The sequence below is a fragment of the Penicillium canescens genome (assembly GCF_028828765.1).
Source record: "Penicillium canescens strain IBT 15451 chromosome Unknown utg000009l_segment0_segment0, whole genome shotgun sequence".
NCBI classification, from domain to species: domain Eukaryota; kingdom Fungi; phylum Ascomycota; class Eurotiomycetes; order Eurotiales; family Aspergillaceae; genus Penicillium; species Penicillium canescens.
In genome coordinates, this window is record NW_026703971.1 from 1,753,753 (window position 1) to 1,771,790 (window position 18,038).

The 18,038-nt window shown below is 48.5% G+C and overlaps 1 protein-coding gene across 1 annotated transcript; it reads left to right on the forward strand.

Annotated features, from left to right (window-relative positions):
• Window positions 1-16,453: 16,453 nt before the first annotated feature.
• On the forward strand, window positions 16,454-17,739 carry N7446_012013 (uncharacterized protein; the record flags this gene model as incomplete). Its single annotated transcript, XM_058520755.1, has 5 exons — window positions 16,454-16,592; window positions 16,642-16,661; window positions 16,711-16,747; window positions 16,817-17,360; window positions 17,436-17,739. The coding sequence occupies 5 exons, from the start codon at window positions 16,454-16,456 to the stop codon at window positions 17,737-17,739; spliced, it is 1,044 nt and encodes a 347-aa protein (XP_058367041.1).
• Between the last annotated feature and the right edge of the window lie 299 nt (window positions 17,740-18,038).

The window sequence follows — 18,038 nt, forward strand, 5'->3', positions numbered from 1 at the left end:
ACTCAACTACCCCTGAGTTCTTTACTGAATAGCACAAGAGATCGAGGTAAGACTTTTCTTCTCCTAACCATCTTCATAATGTCCCAGTTCTCTGATAACTTTTCATCTGCTTATGGGGGTCCTCCCTCGGATTTTCTTGAATATATTGCTAATGATAGTTCAAATCAGCTTTACTCCTCTATCCCATCTGGAAGTCAAACTACCTCCCTTCCCTCGTCTCTACATCGAGCGGCACCTGATTGTCTTCCACGGATTTGCCCCGATCGGATCAGATCGTACATCTTATACTCACCGGAAATGGGTAGCGAATTCGTGCAGTGGTGGCTTCATACCGATTTTGGCCAAAAGAAACAGATATCTTGGGATACAAAACGAGCTGCCCAGTGCTGGAAAAACTTTGACCAAGTCGCGTTTGAAAAAGATGGAAAGCCTGGGGTTATGTGCCATCAATGTCGGAAGGTGCTTGATCACCCTGGCTGGGCTCATTCAGGGACGACCTCAATGAATAAGCACTATAATGGGGTAAATTGCCGAAAAGCTGCCTCAGCTGCAGGGAAGAAACCAAATATCAAGCTTGCATTAGAGCATGCGGTATAGATAAGACCTAACTCTAACCGTGACGATCCTAAATCTGACCTCGACGTTTAGGCGCAGAATGCGACGGTACGAAGATTCGATGAGCGAGTTTGGCAGCAGAAGCTTGCTAAGCTTCTTGCTGTATCGCATCTCCCCTTTCTGTTTCTCGAGCACACCGAGTTCCGTGATCTTATCTCCTACGCCCGGCTTGCACCGTCAATGCCGGAAATTCCTTCTGCTAAGGTTATGCGCCGGCAGCTTCGAGACCTAGTCCGTGAGAACCAAAAGAGTATCCTTCAGAGACTCCCTTCTGGTGCGAAGCTATCACTTGCTCTAGATTGCTGGACATCGCCATTTAAGCAGGCATTTATAGCGATTACGGGATACTTTCTTGACGAAGACTGGGAGTACAATGAGATACTACTCAGATTCGAACACTTACATGGATCTCATTCAGGTGCAAGTCTGAGTGAAGTGCTCTTCAAGCTGCTACAGGAGTATCAGATCACAGATAGAGTGCTTACGGTAACCACCGACAACGCTTCAAATAACGTTACCCTTATGGCAAGTGTCCACGACGCGATTGAGTCACTACAATCCGCCAACGATGTCGTTATTATTCGGATACCGTGTATTGCCCATGTGATCCAGTTAAGCCTTAAAGACCTCTTTGGGAAGATGAAGGCTGCTCCAAAGAATGATGTAGCTGAACAGGCATGGTCTGATGACCGGGTGGATAGTCTTCGTGCAAGACAGCAGAAACGCGAGATCGTGGACACTCTAAATAAGGTGAGATATCGTAACTTTTCTACCATTCATTATCCTAATCTGTCTCTTAGGTTCGAAGCCTTGCGATCTATATCAACGCGAGTCCGCAGCGCCGAGAGTCATTCTACAACTTACAAACTAAGGAGCCAAAGCTCGTGCCAATTCAGGATGTTGCTACTCGATGGAACTCCACGTTCTTAATGCTTGTCCGCGCAAAGAAACTCCAGCAAACCTTCGATGCTTTCTGTACACAGTACGACCAAGAACATTTTGCCCTAAGTCAGGAGCAGTGGCGACAAGTGGACTATCTTATCTGCATCCTTCAGCCTTTTCACCGATTCACAACTCTTCTTTCAAAGTCGAAGGACGTCACTATCCACCGGGTCTTTAAGGTCTACAATAAGCTATTTGATCACATAGAAAAGTCGATTAGACGGCTTAGACGGAAGAGGGTCGCTTGGAAGCAAGTAATGCTTATGTCACTCGAAGCGGCAAAAAGCAAGCTCTCAGTCTACTATAAAGACACTGATAATATGGATGGCGATCTCTATGCCATTGGCACAATCCTTTCTCCGCAGGATAATCTTCAGTTTTTCTCAACCGCCGACTGGGACCCAGAGGAAGACGGAATTGATTACCGAGCAACCTATCGCCAGAGCCTTGAGTCCTCTCTCGAAAAGTACTCTGAGAACCTTGCGCGGGAGCAGCTGACATTAGGTGCTCCTCTAATGATTCCAGAAACGGATGAATTTGATTTAGCATGTGTTCGAGACGAGTCGCAGCAATCGCAGATTCCACAGCGAGTTCAATCTGACGAGCTGACAAGGTATCTTGATAGTAGTAAGTTTCTCTTAATTTCGACAGAATTTATTACTTCTTTCTCTTTCAGACACAGTACCAAATGCTCAGCCTCGAACTTGGTGGAAATATCACCAAGATGAATTCCCGAGAATGGCGAGGCTTGCACGGGATATTCTTTCGATTCCAGCTAGTGGTGCAGGAGTAGAACGGCTTTTCAACTCTGCGCGAGATATTTGTCATTATCGGCGGGGCTCTCTACAGCCTCAAACAATCTCGGATCTTATGATGTATATGTGCACGTCGCGTTTCGAGATTCTTGAAGAGGAGCGAATAATGCTGTCTGAATATCTTTCAGCCCAGGAGATACAGGCTGCAAAGGAAGAGAGAACACAGCAACATATCACCGTTGATCCAATCAGTGATGATGAAGAGGATGAGGGGCCTTCTACAGAGTTTCAAGCAACTTCGCCTGGCCAAACAGCTTCACAAGGCCTATCTACAAACGCACTTGGCAAAAGACGCTTAAGCAGTATAGCCAAGGATACAGGAGGTGACCAGGAAGATGATAGTGAAGTGACATGCCTGCCAGAGATACAGCACCGAGTATCTGGTAGAGTTCGCAAGCGTTCAAGGTTGCTTGATGGATATGAAATATTGGATATATAGTTAATTCGTTCAATTCATCTATTCAGTTCATCTCTTCAATCTATCTGTTTAATGCATTCAAAGTGATCAAAGGTAGCAAAGTAAGCCTAGAACTGCTGTAAGTGAGATACTCAAAAATACAGCTAAAACCTACATAATTTGTGCACCGCGCGACATGCTGGTGTTTGCATTGTTTTACGACCCTGAGGGTCGGGTCGTGGCCCTGAGAGTCGGGGGGCACTTTCAACGACCCTCCCCTCATGGAGGGTCAGGGTCGGGACTCACTACCCAGGACCCTCCGAGGTCCGGGTCGTGGTCGGGTCGTCAGGGTGACCCGCGGGTCGTGGCGAGGTCTACTGAGAGAAAATTACAGATCCTGAAACCGACTTGCACAGCCACCGTTTTGATACAGACAAGCCACAATACTTCGAAGTACTGTATAATTTTCGATACATCAAACAAGCATGTTTCCGTAAGATACCAGCGTCGTATATTCTCGGCCAGATGTTCAAGTTTGAATAGTCTGATTTTCTACAATATGCACTGTTAAGTTCAGCCGCAGAAAATTGGCTTATTCGAACGTCGGATCAACGAGTCAACTCTTTTATGTTCAAAGTCAACTTCATCCTGTGTGTTTCTGGTGTAAGTGGTAGAATATGAAACTGAAGTTATCGAGGTGACGGTAAAACTGCCGCCTCGGGTAAGCCAGCGCGACCGCACTTTTAAAGTTTGGGCGAGGCGACGCGACAGACTAGCAGGAGGCGACGGTTTTCACTGCCTGATCTTGCTCAACTTTTCTTGTTTCCTACATCATGCATGATTTCCGACATCCGAGAGACATGAAAAAATGCTTGTATCCGTACGATTCCGGGGTCATCCAGCTAAATGTGCAACGCTTAGGGCAGAACTCCGACAACAACTCGTCCTGGACGGCTCTAGTAAACCAATCCACAGACAGTGGAAATGATGTTCCGGCACATATTGCGAGACAAATTACGTGTGCTTTACACCCTACTCTATCCGGAAATGACCGGTTATCCTGGTCTTTAAATAGATTACGACTGAAGCGAGTCTTTCAAGTTCCACGGAAGATCGATCTAGGCATTTCATCCGATCTGACATTATACTATTTAGGTACTTCAACGGTGTGGATATTGTATCCGCTGAAAAGCAAATTCGTGCAAGTTCTGCTATAATAAGCTGCAATCTCCCGTACCTTTATCCAACTGCCAGCAACAGCGAAACATCTTCAGAACTCGACGTGTCATGGGGTGCATATGACGCGATTATCACTCTTTTGCAAACTCATTTCCGTCACTGCAAAAAAATCATGCTTGTACTTTGGACCGATCGCACTATTAGCTTATGGAGGCGCGAGGCAGGGAAGGAGAACGATGCTATGCTAGCCCGGCTTGAGAAAGTACTTATCCGGGCGGATGAACTTCATCGCACTCTTGCTCAACAGGGATGTGAGTTTTCGATTTTTCCGTCTCCGGCCGCATTCGAATTGTGCCTAGATCAAGCAAAGGAATCAGGTGGGGTTCTCGAAGAGGGTGACTGGGATCGTAACCGGGGTGCTGAATCCCGCGTCTGGCGCAGTATTGAGCCACAACTGGGCTATTGGATTCGAACAAGCTTCTTTGACATGTTTGAAAGGGAGGATATGGAATTTGTGTGATACGAGATTAAGGGCATGTAAGGGCCGGTATTATTTTGCCTGCTCACTTTATATTTTAATTTGACTTACTGAATTTCAGGAGGGCCAATAGAACTAAGTTCTTGGGACTTCTGCTGGCTTACAGTAAGATAGCTGCTCCCAGGAGTCCAGGAGCTTTGGGTTTAGGAAGCTACTGAAACTACTTCAGGGGTGACGACGGTCTCTTCTAAGAGTTAATTGATAAGACAGAGAAGGCACAATTACTCCCAGGAACGAATCAGGAAGTAGCGCTTCTCCCGTCAGCAAATATTCTAGCCCATGGATTGCTCGCGAGGCCTGTGTACAGAATAACGAAGTCCCAACCTGCGATTCCCACCACGTATAAAACGGAAAGAAGAAATCGACCCAATGACGTAGCCATAGGGTCTAGAAATTGTGAGGGCTGCTACAAGACAAGATTCGGTCCTCCATTGGGGTATTGACGAGAACGAATTTGGTTCTCACAGTAATCTCAGTAAAGTTGAGTTAGGACGTGCGATTGGTTACTCTTTTGATTCCATAACATGGCCCATGTACACCTTATCATTGTCTAGATACCTTGTATCTTCTTTGTGTCCGCACTTCCATTCTCGTGGAAGAGGCAATTAACGTTAAAAGATCTAGAAGTTTTAGGATTCACTGATTAAATAATTCTGGAGCCTTCTTCTCTCTCTTGCTCGGATGCGGGGACCTGCCGCAGACCAGCGAACGGCATTTTGCTAACAGCTCATCTGTCTAATATCTCATCCTCACCTAGTATATTCAGTGTTAGTGAACACATCTTCGGAAAGGCCATGAAACTAAAGGGCCGTCTGGAGGTTGTCTTTGTAATGGAGGTATTTATTCGTACTCTTGTTCAATATATCCAGATAAATGAATAATAAAGCTGAGGATAAGGCGGAGTGCCACTCAAGGCCGAAGCAGTATGTTCGAGAATTTTCAGTGTTGTTGGGCAATCTGCCGCTTATCGCTCCTTACTCGGTTCCTAAACGTTTGTCCTTAACCGTTTGTTCTTACAGTAGCTAAGAAGAACGAGGGGCTTCTCAATCATATAACCGCTCATCATCCGCAGCAACACACCTCGGGCAGTTTTCTTCTGGTTCAGCCTGTGAAGAAAAACAATCCAACACACCGTGTATCTGTATTCTTTCCCTCGCGATGATATCTTCGTACCTGCTCAGTAGCAATTGCGCGGCGAGGTGCATCTCGGCCCATTCCCTGGAGAAAATGGTGTCGGAAGCTGAGATGTGGTCAGATACCGCTTGTAGGTATTGAATCGTATCGTCTATCATCGCCGTACTGATTGCTGTAACCCTTGGAAGTCTCTTTTGCTGCATCTCTTGCGTCGCCAGTTTTCGTGAGAGGGTTGAGGATTCGGCTGCTCTCTTTTTCCCTTCCAGTGGGGGTAGATCTTGGTTTCCTGCCTTCATGCAGCTTTCAGGCGATTTAGAGTATCTTGAGCTAGCAAGAAAGGTAGCAACAGAGGTAGCTACAGTCCTAGCTACAGAGTCAGGCAGGGACCGGTCAACGGACGGTTGCGAAATCTGGTTTGCGTTGCCGCGATCTCCGTGGATGAATTGGCCGACGACCTGACTGAAGTTTTCACCCGATTCGTTGCCTCTATGAAACAGACTTGTTAGCCGATGGATTCCTCAAGAAAGGGATCTAGAAGGATGATACCAGCTTGCCATGTATGTCCATTTTGAACTTCTGTGTCTGGGGTAAGGGGCCTGTTTGATATCCGTTGCAGCTTGTAATCCATGATTGCTTGGTTCCCCTAATGGGTATTGTAATGACAAGTTCTTGTAGGGGAAAGAAAACTTGAGAGAATCGACCACCAGGACAATTATGACCTTTAAATGCTGTGGGCTGAAGCGGTCATGTCAGCCTTTGAATGCATATTCACAATTATCTTTTCGCGAGTCAGCCTTATCGGCACCAGCTCCTAGAAGCACCGTGGATGTCAATATTGCCCCAAACGTGGTATAAGGGTAAGAGACCTCAGCAGATTAGCAATATCCTCAGAGTGGTTGTATCTCTCCACTAAGCCATGAGCCTACACCGCTTCTCACTTGGAACGTTACGTCAGGTATCATCTCCTGCTATTCTGGAGCCTGATCATCCTCTCGCATATTTGCTTGGATTTCTGCTGGGTATTTATGACAGGGAGCTGAGAAGCTCCACCATCGCTTCATTTCCATACCGAGCTGCCCATGATAGTGGTGTCCGACGATTATTGTCCACCGAGTCCACCTCCACATCATCTCGCTCAATCAGTAGCTTCGCCACCGCTTCGAGTCCATACTCGGCTGCAAAAGGCAGTGACCCGGCCGCATAAGACAGTGGTGTCCGACCGTATTTATCCTTCGAGTCTGCCTCCACATCACCTCGCTCAACCAGTAGTTTCACCACCGCTTCATGTCCAACCCCAGCTGCAAATGATAGTGGTGTCCGGCCATCATTATCTTTCGAGTCCGCCTCCACATCGTCTCGCTCCAGAAGCAGCTTCACCACCGCTTCACGTCCATCCCAAGCTGCGTACGATAGCGGTGTTCGACCCTCATTGTCCTTCGAGTCCGCGTCAGTATCATCTCGCTCCAGGAGCAGCTTCACCACCGCTTCATATCCATTCAAAGCAGCACACGACAGTGGTGTCTGACCGCACTTATCCTTCGAGTCTGCCTCCACATCATCTCGCTCAACCAGTAGTTTCACCACCGCTTCACGTTTATACCCAGTTGCAAAAGACAGTGACCCAGCCGCATAAGACAGTGGTGTCCGACCGTACTTATCCTTCGAGTCTGCCTCCACATCATCTCGCTCAACCAGTAGCTTCACCACCGCTTCATGTCCACCCCCAGCTGCAAATGATAGTGGTGTTCGACCCTCATTGTCCTTCGAGTCCGCGTCAATATCATCTCGCTCTAGAAGCAGCTTTACCACCGCTTCACGTCCGTACTCAGCTACCCGTAATAGTAGTGTCCGGCCATTATTATCCTTCAAGTCCGCCTCCACATCATCTCGTTCAACCAGTAGCTTCACCAATTCTTCGTGTCCAAACAGCGCTGCGTACCACAGCGGTGTCAAACCACCATTATCCTTCGAGTCCGTCTCCACATCGTCTCGCTCCAGAAGCAGCTTCACCACCGCTTCATATCCATTCAAAGAAGCACACGACAGTGGTGTCCGACCGTACTTATCCTTCGAGTCCGCCTCCACATCGTCTTGCGCCAGAAGCAGCTTCACAACCGCTTCACGTCCACACAGAGCTGCGAGAGAGAGTGGCGTCTGACCATCCTTGTTCTTCGAGTCCGCCTCCACATCGTCTCGCTCCAGAAGCAGCTTCACCACCGCTTCACGTCCGTACAGAGCTGCGAGAGAAAGTGGCGTGTGACCATTCTTATTCTTCGAGTCCGCCTCCACATCGTCTCGTTCCAGAAGCAGCTTCACCACCGCTTCACGTCCATACAGAGCTGAGAGAGACAGTGGCGTCTGACCGTTCTTGTTCTTCGGGTCCACTTGAGTACTACTTTTCGCTAATAGCAGCTCTTTCAGTCTACCCTCAGCTTCTTCTGCGAGAAGGTGCAAGATTGTATTTCCTTCTTCATCCTGAACAGAAGTGTGTCGGAACGTCAAGACTCGGGCGAGGTCAGGAACGGCGCGTAAGAGTGATAATTGGTCACGAGGGTTGAGATTCTCCGCCGTGAGGAGAATGATCTCTCTCGGGAGATAAGCACGATCTTTTGGCGTTCTCATCGTCTAGCACATGAGAGATACGGAAAGATAATAAAAACCCACAGCAGTCTGGTCTTCTTCTTGCCACGCTTAGAGACGTCGCTAACCTTGAGCGCTGTTTGGGGAAGAATGCGGTTGTTAGCAGAGGCTCGGGGCATTCCGTTTTGTTATATGGTTGTATTCCTGCTCATCCCAGATATCTCCTCCATTCCACTTTCTCAGGATCATAAATACGGAGAAACTTGGAGATGATAACGTACTTAGGGGCGGGCTCTGCTTGAACTTGTCAGCCTTGTCAGAGACCTCCAAAGCAGAGCGAGAGTGGATGTGAAACGTCAGCAGCGGACCTTGCCTTTTCCTAATGCAAAGTTGACAACGTTCTCGAAGCCTTATTAGGGCCGGAACCTCGTGGAAAGATCAGCCGTGGCTCAACGAATCGAACAAATCTCGCTGCCCGAGCTACGCCGCGTGCCTGGTGGTGGGCCAGCAGGCATTGGACGGAACGGCCGAGGACAAAAAGTCAATTTGCTTCACTCCCAGCTGCTGTGAGAGGACACACCCACCCCGGGTGCCTCTCCATTCGGCTGCCTGTTTCCTGTGGCCTGTACGGCTGCAGCCACAAATCTTATCTGCGTGTTCCCAACAACATTCGTGCAAGACACCAGTTTCTGTCTCAAGTATCTTCAATCATAGACCAACAAGTCATCGTCCTCAGGAGTTGCCAACGGAATGAACAAGACATCTCATACCGACGAGCCCCTCGAGGGGGACGGCTACAACCAGAGCTCCAATCCAAACTCCAACGACCTGACCACCAATGAGGACTTCAACGGCCTCGTCAACAGTCGGATGCGCGAGAAAGCGACTCGCAGACACTGCCAAACGCAGCCTCGAACGTCCCGAGGCAAATAGCCAGCGATGCTCCTACCGAAAACGACGGTCGCGGCGAGGCCACCTACCGGCTGGCTCAGCGGTCAATTGATCGTGGCCGGTCCACTAAGGGCGGTCTGCAAATACCTGCAACAGCCCACCCCCCGGGTTGTCCGTCAGCTTCGGCTGATGCTGACGCCGCCCGCGTCGCTCTGCCCCAGCGCGTCAGGAAGATGCTTGCTAGCTTTGGCTCCTTCATCGGGCCGGGCTTTATGATTTCGGTTGCCTACAGTATGTTCAGGACGCTGCCATCCCGCAGCCTTCCCCTTCACCTAACTTAATGCGTGCACCCAGTTGATCCAGGCAATTACTCGACCGACATCGCCGCAGGAGCCTCGTACCGCTTCCGCCTATTGTTCATCGTCCTCCTCTCCAACCTGTTTGCCATTTTTCTCCAGAGCCTGGCAATCAAGCTTGGCACCGTCAGTGGCTTGAATCTCGCCGAGGCCTGTCGCGCGTTTCTCCCGCGATGGCTCAACTACATCCTATACACCTTTGCCGAGGCTGCTATCATTGCCACGGATATAGCAGAGGTAGGCCCCTGATTCACTCCCAGTTACGTATCTTGTGCGTCGACAAGTGCTGACTGACCAGGTGATTGGATTTGCTATTGCATTAAACCTTCTAATCCCCCAGGTACCGCTGGTCGCGGGATGCGCCATTTCCATCATCGCCGTAATGGTAATCCTGCTCTTCTACAGCCCAGATGGGTCCATGAAGGGCCTACGGTACTTCGAAATGTTTATCGTTTCCTTGGTTCTCGCTGTGGTCGTTTGCTTTTGCGTCCAGATGTCTCTGATCCGTGTCACTACCCCCGGTGAAGTCTTCAAGTGTTATCTTCCGTCAAAATCTCTTATTGAATCGGAAGCGTGAGTTCTAAGTTCCTCCATCGCCTTCATACTCGCTCTAATGCTTTCCCAGTATTTACCAGGCCTGCGGAATTCTCGGCTCAACAGTCATGCCTCACAGTCCTTACCTAGGGTCGGGCATTGTTCAACTCCGCCTACGCGAATATGATGAGCGAAGTAGGCTATTGCCTCGTCAGCTTACATCGAGGTATTCGGTCTAGATGATGGTATCGACAAAGGCTACTACGTCCCGTTCTTGGGCGCAATTAAGCACTCGCTCACGGTCTCGATTCACGAGCTGGCCATTTCGCTCTTTACATTCGCCCTCTTTGTCAACTCCGCCATTCTCATCGTTGCCGGTGCCTCGCTATACAATAACCCAGATGCCCTCGACGCCGACATCTTTGGTATTCACGATCTGCTCTCCAATTCTATCTCGCCCGCGGCAGGTATCATATTCGCTCTGGCATTGCTGCTATCGGGAGTCTCGGCGGGAATCGTCTGCACCATCGCCGGCCAGATGGTTAGCGAGGGCGCACTGAACTGGAAAATAAAGCCGTGGCTGCGCCGCCTCGTAACCCGCAGCATCAGCATCACGCCGAGCATCATCATTGCGGGAGCCGTGGGTCGCTCGGGGCTCAATGCAGCACTTAATGGGTCGCAAGCGGCGCTGAGCATCATACTGCCGTTTGTTACCGCGCCGCTCATCTACTTTACCTGTCGCGATAAATATATGACGGTCCACCCCGGCAGAGTGCGCTGGCGCATGGCGGGCAGGAGCGACGAGAGTGAGGTGGACCAGGTAATTGGAGAGGAAGCCGAGCTCGAACGCGAACGTATCAAGATGACCAACTCGTGGTACACAGCGATCCTCGCCGTCTTGATTTGGCTTTCCATGTCAATCATGAACGTGGCTAATCTGGTATTCCTGGGCAAGTAAATTTTACGGTGCCGTAGCTAACTACAACTGTTTCGGTTTTCAAAATCCTCTGTATAACGTGAGTCTGAGATTGCACCTTATCAGTCTTTAAACTATCCAAATGTCGCGGTGGGCTGTGGTGGCAGGAGTCGTCGATAACATATTGTTCTAGTAGTTGAAATACATATTGACCATCGAATTATAAGTGATGAGCATCCACTGTCACAACACATATCTATTATCATTACTCTTTAGGATTTTCCCAAGATAATTGAGGAGCGATCAAGAGCGCGACATCTTTTTTATATTAGTCCAGATGTCTTAATTCATTAAATATCGTTTGTTCGAATTTTGGGGATTTTTGTTCTAAGAAACCAGGGAGTGACGGGTTGACAGGGTGCAATCAGCTAGCTAATATTTCTACGGACTTTACACTGTGCGTCCATCGATGGAGGTCCCCTTTCGCGGTTTAAAACAGCGACTTCGAAGAAAGCTATTTCGAACAGCCACCTGGCGAAGCTACTTTTTCATGCCACCAAAACACTACTTAAATGAACAGGATATTCTTCGCCATCATGCTTTCAAATGAGGTTCAGACAATGAACTCCTCCTTTCAAGACATTCCACGCAGCTGCGTTACTGCGGATAGCACGTATCCTAGGACGGGCCATGGAAAACCATACGCTAGTCATACACGAATCTGGCGCCTCGCTATTCGGTAGCACAGGTCCTAAGCGATTCCAAAAGATTAGTTGAGAGGAGACAAAGCTGCTAAGAAAGGAGGTCGGTCACGCCTACCGAAAATTTATACAATGCACTCAAAGTGGAATTTCAGGTAAGCTGATAATGAGCGTCTCAATGAAGTGGCCGCCCTGTTTATCTTCCTGGGTATCGACAACCTCTGCCTTCACCTGAAAACACTGCTTTTTCGAGAAGGAACCTGCCGTTTGGATAGCTTGGATGTTTTCATTAACTCTTCTCGATCGACGCAGTACAGCTACATTCAGATGCAACTTTGCCTAACTGGTATGCAGTGATGCCCAACAGCGAGACTAAGCTGGTAATGGCAAAAACCTCCGAAGAGTCAGCTGCCCAACTGGTTGCTCATGACCCATACAGTCAAATCTGCGTTCGATGTGGAAGTTCTCCCGTTATTGTCCTCTGCATCCTAAAAACATACATCAAGTATCATTTAGCAACCAAAACGAACTTACTTCAATTCGAAACCGTTCGAATTTCCTTTAGCGACCATGGAGTGCCTCGTTATGCCTATTGACCATCGACTGCGGCGACTAATTCGGGAAGTTCGGCCAATCGACACGAACGGAGAAGACTCTGACCACATTCGAATTCTCCATAAATTCGGAACTTCACTCAAAATCGAGAAAACAGACTATCTCACACCAAGTGATTTGAGCTTCGGAATCGAAATGGCGCGACCTGAATCCAAGGGTGGTATGGTGGTTGTCTTACAGCAGCCCCATTCCTCACAAGATAACTCAAAAGGGTTTTTGGAGGGTAAACGTAATTGTTTGTCTGTGAAAGCAGTATCCGAACTAATTCACGCGACGAGCAATGCAAGGTTCGGCTTTGATGACGTCAGCGTTTTTGACGCAATACCATTCCTAGACGAGGAGGTTGCCGAAAAGGGCATGATTGGAAAGGCACAGGACGTGTTCGTCGACATGATCAGAGCTAAACAGCCACAAATTGTGATATCCTGCTTCTGGACAGAGACAGATAACAATACTGTCAAGATAAGCTCCCAGGAGCAAAGTGGAGCACGTTCAAGAACAATTACACAGGGACTGCTCAGTGATCAATCAGGGTGATCAAGGACAGCGTGTCCTCACGGCAGAGGACATCGGGTACCTAAAAGGCATCTATGTACTGGATTTCCTCTGTCGGGTGGATCCCAAGGTCACGTTTCCCCTGAACGATCAGGGATCGATCACAGTCTCATGCATGAGGTTTCGTTTTTACACGCTCTTGTCTTGCTCCTGGGAACTTATCAGTTGGTGATATGATTGGTTGTACAGCGGATTTCGAAAACAGTTTACCCCCAGACTAGACCTCTTCAAGTCCCATGGGACTAGGCCAATTTTAGTCCCAGTCCCGTGGGACTAAATCAATTCTAACTCCCAGTCCCAGTGCACCCCACTCCCATGGGAGTGGGGTATACTCCCGTGGGGAATCCCCAATTCCCCGCCGAGACGAAAATCTACATAACTAACCTGATTAGGATGGATAAGCTCGCTGACCAAGCTAGCTTTGCATAAAAGGCGTGAATTCAGGCCAATGCAGGCCAATTTTGCTGACCAATTAGTCCCATGGGAGTACACCCCACTCCCATGATGGGACTACAGAAATCTTAGTCCCGCCAGTGGGACTAAGGTCTAGTCCCATTGCACTCCCGTTAGTCCCGTGGGACTAGTCCCGCCATGGGACTCCCATGGGACTTGAAGAGGTCTACCCCAGACACATACGCTTTCTTTCCCAGCGTCCCACTCAGAATGCGCTAATCTAACTTTGGCTAGCTGAGGGTACTTTTTTTGAGGCGTAACACAGTATTATTGGCTGCGGGGGAATCTGAAACGCAGCGGATCTAGAATAGACGTCCTTGTGGGCCTCTGGGAAAGAAATCGTGTGTGTGTGGGGTGTAAACTGTTTTCGAAATCCTCTGTACGTGATTCCTGTAGGTTTCGTCTTTTCTGAGGGTTTGGTTGGCTGTTGTCATCCCCCGTAGGTTGCTGACGGCTTGATTCGTAACACTTTGCACTTCGCAGTTCACCTTCAAGACAACGTAACCTACAAGTAGGGGAGCTCACTTCGTAGTAACACTCGGTGACTGACATAACGTATTTCCCTACCGAGTGGGCCACCTACACCGGTCTATTCATTTTAAATGCATTTATCTCAACCAAAACGCCATTAAATTCAATAAGCTAAACTCGAGGTCTATTAGGACATGTAGTCATTCTATGACCCTGAATTCCACATACACTACACTTCGTTTTTGCCCTCGTACGCGGCCGAGAAGGTGCCGGAGCTGGCCCTACCTCACGGGATCCTTCTGCTAAAACTGCTTGCTCTGGCTGCGCTATTAAGGCAGAGGCCTCTAAAACTGAGGGGCCTTCTTCGGAAGGTATTTGCCTTGTAGACCGAGTCTTTTTTCGCTTCTTCTTCTCGTTTTCAGCGCGTAAATCGCTTACTTCTTTCTCAAGAATAGCTGCCGATTGCATCGTGGTTTGACAGGCTTTTAAAACTTGATTTATAGCAGAATTAAGCGGGCTCGGTGGACTTTTTGAGCGCTGCTTTAGTAAAGCTTTAATTGAGGAGGCTTGTTTTTGTTATTGGACGTAGTTCGACGGCGTTTTTGGCGACCACTTACTATCCCGGCTCGAGGGGGGGTCGGCGTACGGAGGCGAATATCGAGCTTCGAAAGCACTCGATCGGGGTTATAAGGCATTAAACCGGCGCCGGCGAAGCTATTCTTAATAGTCTCCGATTTAAATGCCTCGATTCGCGCGGACGGGTAGACTTCGAGGAAGTCTAATTTATTGATATGATTAATCCGGAGCCGCATTTTGCTTTCGATAAGCCGACTATACGCGCGCTTTAATACCGCAAAACAGCCGATATCAAGAGGCTGTAAAAGGTGACACGAGTGCGGAGGCATACAAATTGCGATAATATTGTTTTTCTCGCAAATTTCGTCGAATTTCGGAGTTAAATGACTCCCGTGGCCGTCGAGTATTAAAAGTCTATACTTCCCCTTCGTACGCGAAGAAGTAGACGGAATAAAGAGCTTTTCGAGCCATCGAATTCCAATTTCATCGGAAGTCCATCCGTTAGGACTAACCTCGAAGCGCCAATCCTCCGGGAGGCCGTCGAACCAAGATTCGATAAAGACTTTGCCCTTAAAAATCACGCACGGAGGAAGCGCCCACCCCGAAGCATTTATACACTCAATTGTAGTCACCCACGCGCGATTTCCGGGCTGTAAAAGCGATCGCCGACCGTAGTATTCCCTTCTCGTGATAACCTTCGCGGTCGAAATTAAGCCCATTGCGAATCCGGTCTCGTCAAAGTTGTAGATATCATCGGGATCGATACCGTGAGAAATGATCCTTTTTTGGACGAGAGAAAACCATTCTTCAATGATTTTCGGGTCTTCACATTTAGCGCGCGCGTAATTATAGCCTTTCGAGAATCGGAGGAGAGGACTGGATGCCTTTTCACGAATTTTGTAACCCAATCCTTACCGACTAAAGGAGGGGGGTAGATCCACGCGCCGCGAGTAGTAAATCCGCCATTTCTCGTACGGTAGAAGGCCGAGGGGCTGCTCCGCGAGAGTCCATAGAGAGAATCCATTTTTGAAGCGATTCCTCCTCAATTTCGGTCAATTTATGTGAATTTGCGCGAGTTTCAGCGCGAAATGGATGGCCGGTAACGCGTCGCTGTAGTGTTGTACGGGGTACGTTAAACTGACGCGCTGCATCACGAATTGATAGAATTTCTTGCTTCTTAATAGCCTGGATAGCTAATAAGATCCTACCCTCTTGCTCCATACGGTTTTGAGAGGATTGAGTACGAATTGGTGGCATAGTGGGTGGTTAAAGAAGGAAGGTCTAATTAATTGACGCGTTTTACGTTAGGTGGCCCACTCGGTAGGGGTGGCCCACTCGGTAGGGAAATACGTTACTTGTTTACAATAAGGTAATATCATCCAGCCTCCACTTACTCACCAGTGACTATCAGGCACCGCGTAACAACAAGGCGCCCAGGTAACGGCCCAGGCGATCCACTGGTGTATCTGCTCACAACTATTGTCATAAGACCACAGGATAGTCTCCTTATTTATAGCCGTATAGGCAGCTATTGGCGGACCCTCAATGGATTCAGCGACCCTCAAGGTAGGGTCGTGCCGAGGCGTACCGGTGTCTGTTGAAACAAACATCCGCATACAGCGTGCGATTTTGAGGTACAGTTTGCCCCCAAAATCATTGGCCTGGAAACATTAAAGTCTACTTACTCAGTACAACCCGAAGACCGCTATTGGGTTGTCCTTAGCCTCTGCTTGACACACAACTGCAACCATAATTTCCACCCGCAATTAATTGTTGTACTTCTCCTCTCCTTGCACGAAGAGTCGAATGCCACGTGGCTGTACTAGTGAAACCATACCAGTCATCCAGAAATTTGATATATTATCAGATCGTAGGATATCCGTACATGTGGTGCTGAGGGAACCAATTGAACGAGTTGATTGAAGAAATAACTAAGAGATCGCTGTTGAAGGTGTCTCATAGCCTCAGGGGCTAGTATTGGCGTGTTACAACGCAGATATTCCGAATTGACCCCACGGATCGATAGCCCTCTAGTCTCTACTGGGGATCGCCGTCGGCGCTTCGGTTGCCCTTTTCATCAGATATTTTTGTCAAGATCGTATTGAGTCGCATGAACTGGTTCCATTGTTCTTCTTTATCCCATCAGCTCCCCAGGGCGATGTGATCCTTTGTCTTTCAGCCCATCATGTCAGACCACCCAACGGATGTCCTCAACACAATCAATCTCGTCACACAATGTCTCTGTATTTCGATCGTTACTCTCTTTGTCGCCTTGCGCTTTTACACCCGGATACGATTCAAGCAAAGCCCAGGGGTTGATGATTGTATGTTTCTTCTTGTTCACTATTCAGCTCCTTCTAACCGCTCTTCTAGATAGCTGTATCGTAGCTTGGGTATGTTCAATTAACCTCGAATTCCTCGACAGAGACTAACATCAACTAGCTATTGTTCATGGGATACTGCGCAATAAGTATCATCAGTAAGTACCACCTATCTATCCCTATCTATCCCAATCTAACCAAACCACCTCTAACAACCCCCTCCCCAGTCGGCAAACATGCCGACGGCTACCACTTCGGCGAACTTGACAGCGCACACCAAATCCAATTCAAAAAGTTCTGCTACATCGCAACAATCCTTTACTGCCCAATGGCCCTCTCCGTCAAAATCGCCCTTCTTTCAGTCTTAACCCGCATCTTCGCTCTTTACCGCGGCAAAGTCTGGTTCATCTACATCTTCCTAGGCTGTCTCTGCTGCTACTACATCGTCGCTCTCATCATCAAGATCCGCATGTGTGCCCCGATCCCAATGTACTGGCTCGGTCCAGCGGAGGGCGGCTCCTGTCTCGACCAAGCCTCCGCTCTGATCGCCGACTCGGTTATCAGCGTTGTCAGCGATATCATCATCCTCATCCTGCCCCTGCCGCTCACGTGGTCCCTGCAAATGTCGCGGAGCCGCAAGCTGCGCGTGATAGGTCTTCTCGGTGCTGGTGGTTTGGCTACTGGGTCCAGTCTGTACCGTCTAGTTCTCTTGTTGAAGGATGATAATTCGGCCGACATGAGTCTGATGTTTATTCAAGTCATCTTGTCTGGGTATGTTATGTTCACCCCTTTCCCTTTGCATTCCATTCCCATCCCCGTTCCATTCATGAACCTAACAAACAACAGAAATGCCGAAGGAGGCGTCGGTCTAATCTGCGCCTGTCTCCCAATCCTCAACGTCCTCCTGGCGTACTACAAAAAGACAGCCTCGGACAAATACTACCAACACAGCTCGAACATGGCCCTAAGCGAACGCGAACGGAAGTCCGCCCCGTCCAAGGTTGCCTCCGAATGGGATAAGGCTACTGCATTCGGTGATCAGAGCCATCTGATTTCGTTCGTTAGTGCGCCCGAGGCGAGCGAGTCTTATAACCATGAAGATGGGATTCGGAAAACGGTCGCTGTGTCTCAGACTGTTGAGTCTTCATGACCATGACGTGCACGTATATTGTACATGAGTTATTTTGGCTCTCCCTAGCCTTTGCACCTTTTTTGGTGCCTTTCTTGGTTGTGTATACCCTTTTGTGTATCTATAATGAATTCTTTGGAATAATAGATTCGATATTATTTGATTATTTGATATTGGGCAATTTAGTTTGGTTGAATGTATACATTATGTGTGACTCGATGTTTCTACCAAGGTTGGGCTTCGGGGTTTATCTAGATTGATAATCGGGTTTATACTTCAAACGGCCGTGCAGAGAAGAATGGTGGAAGTTTCCATGGTTT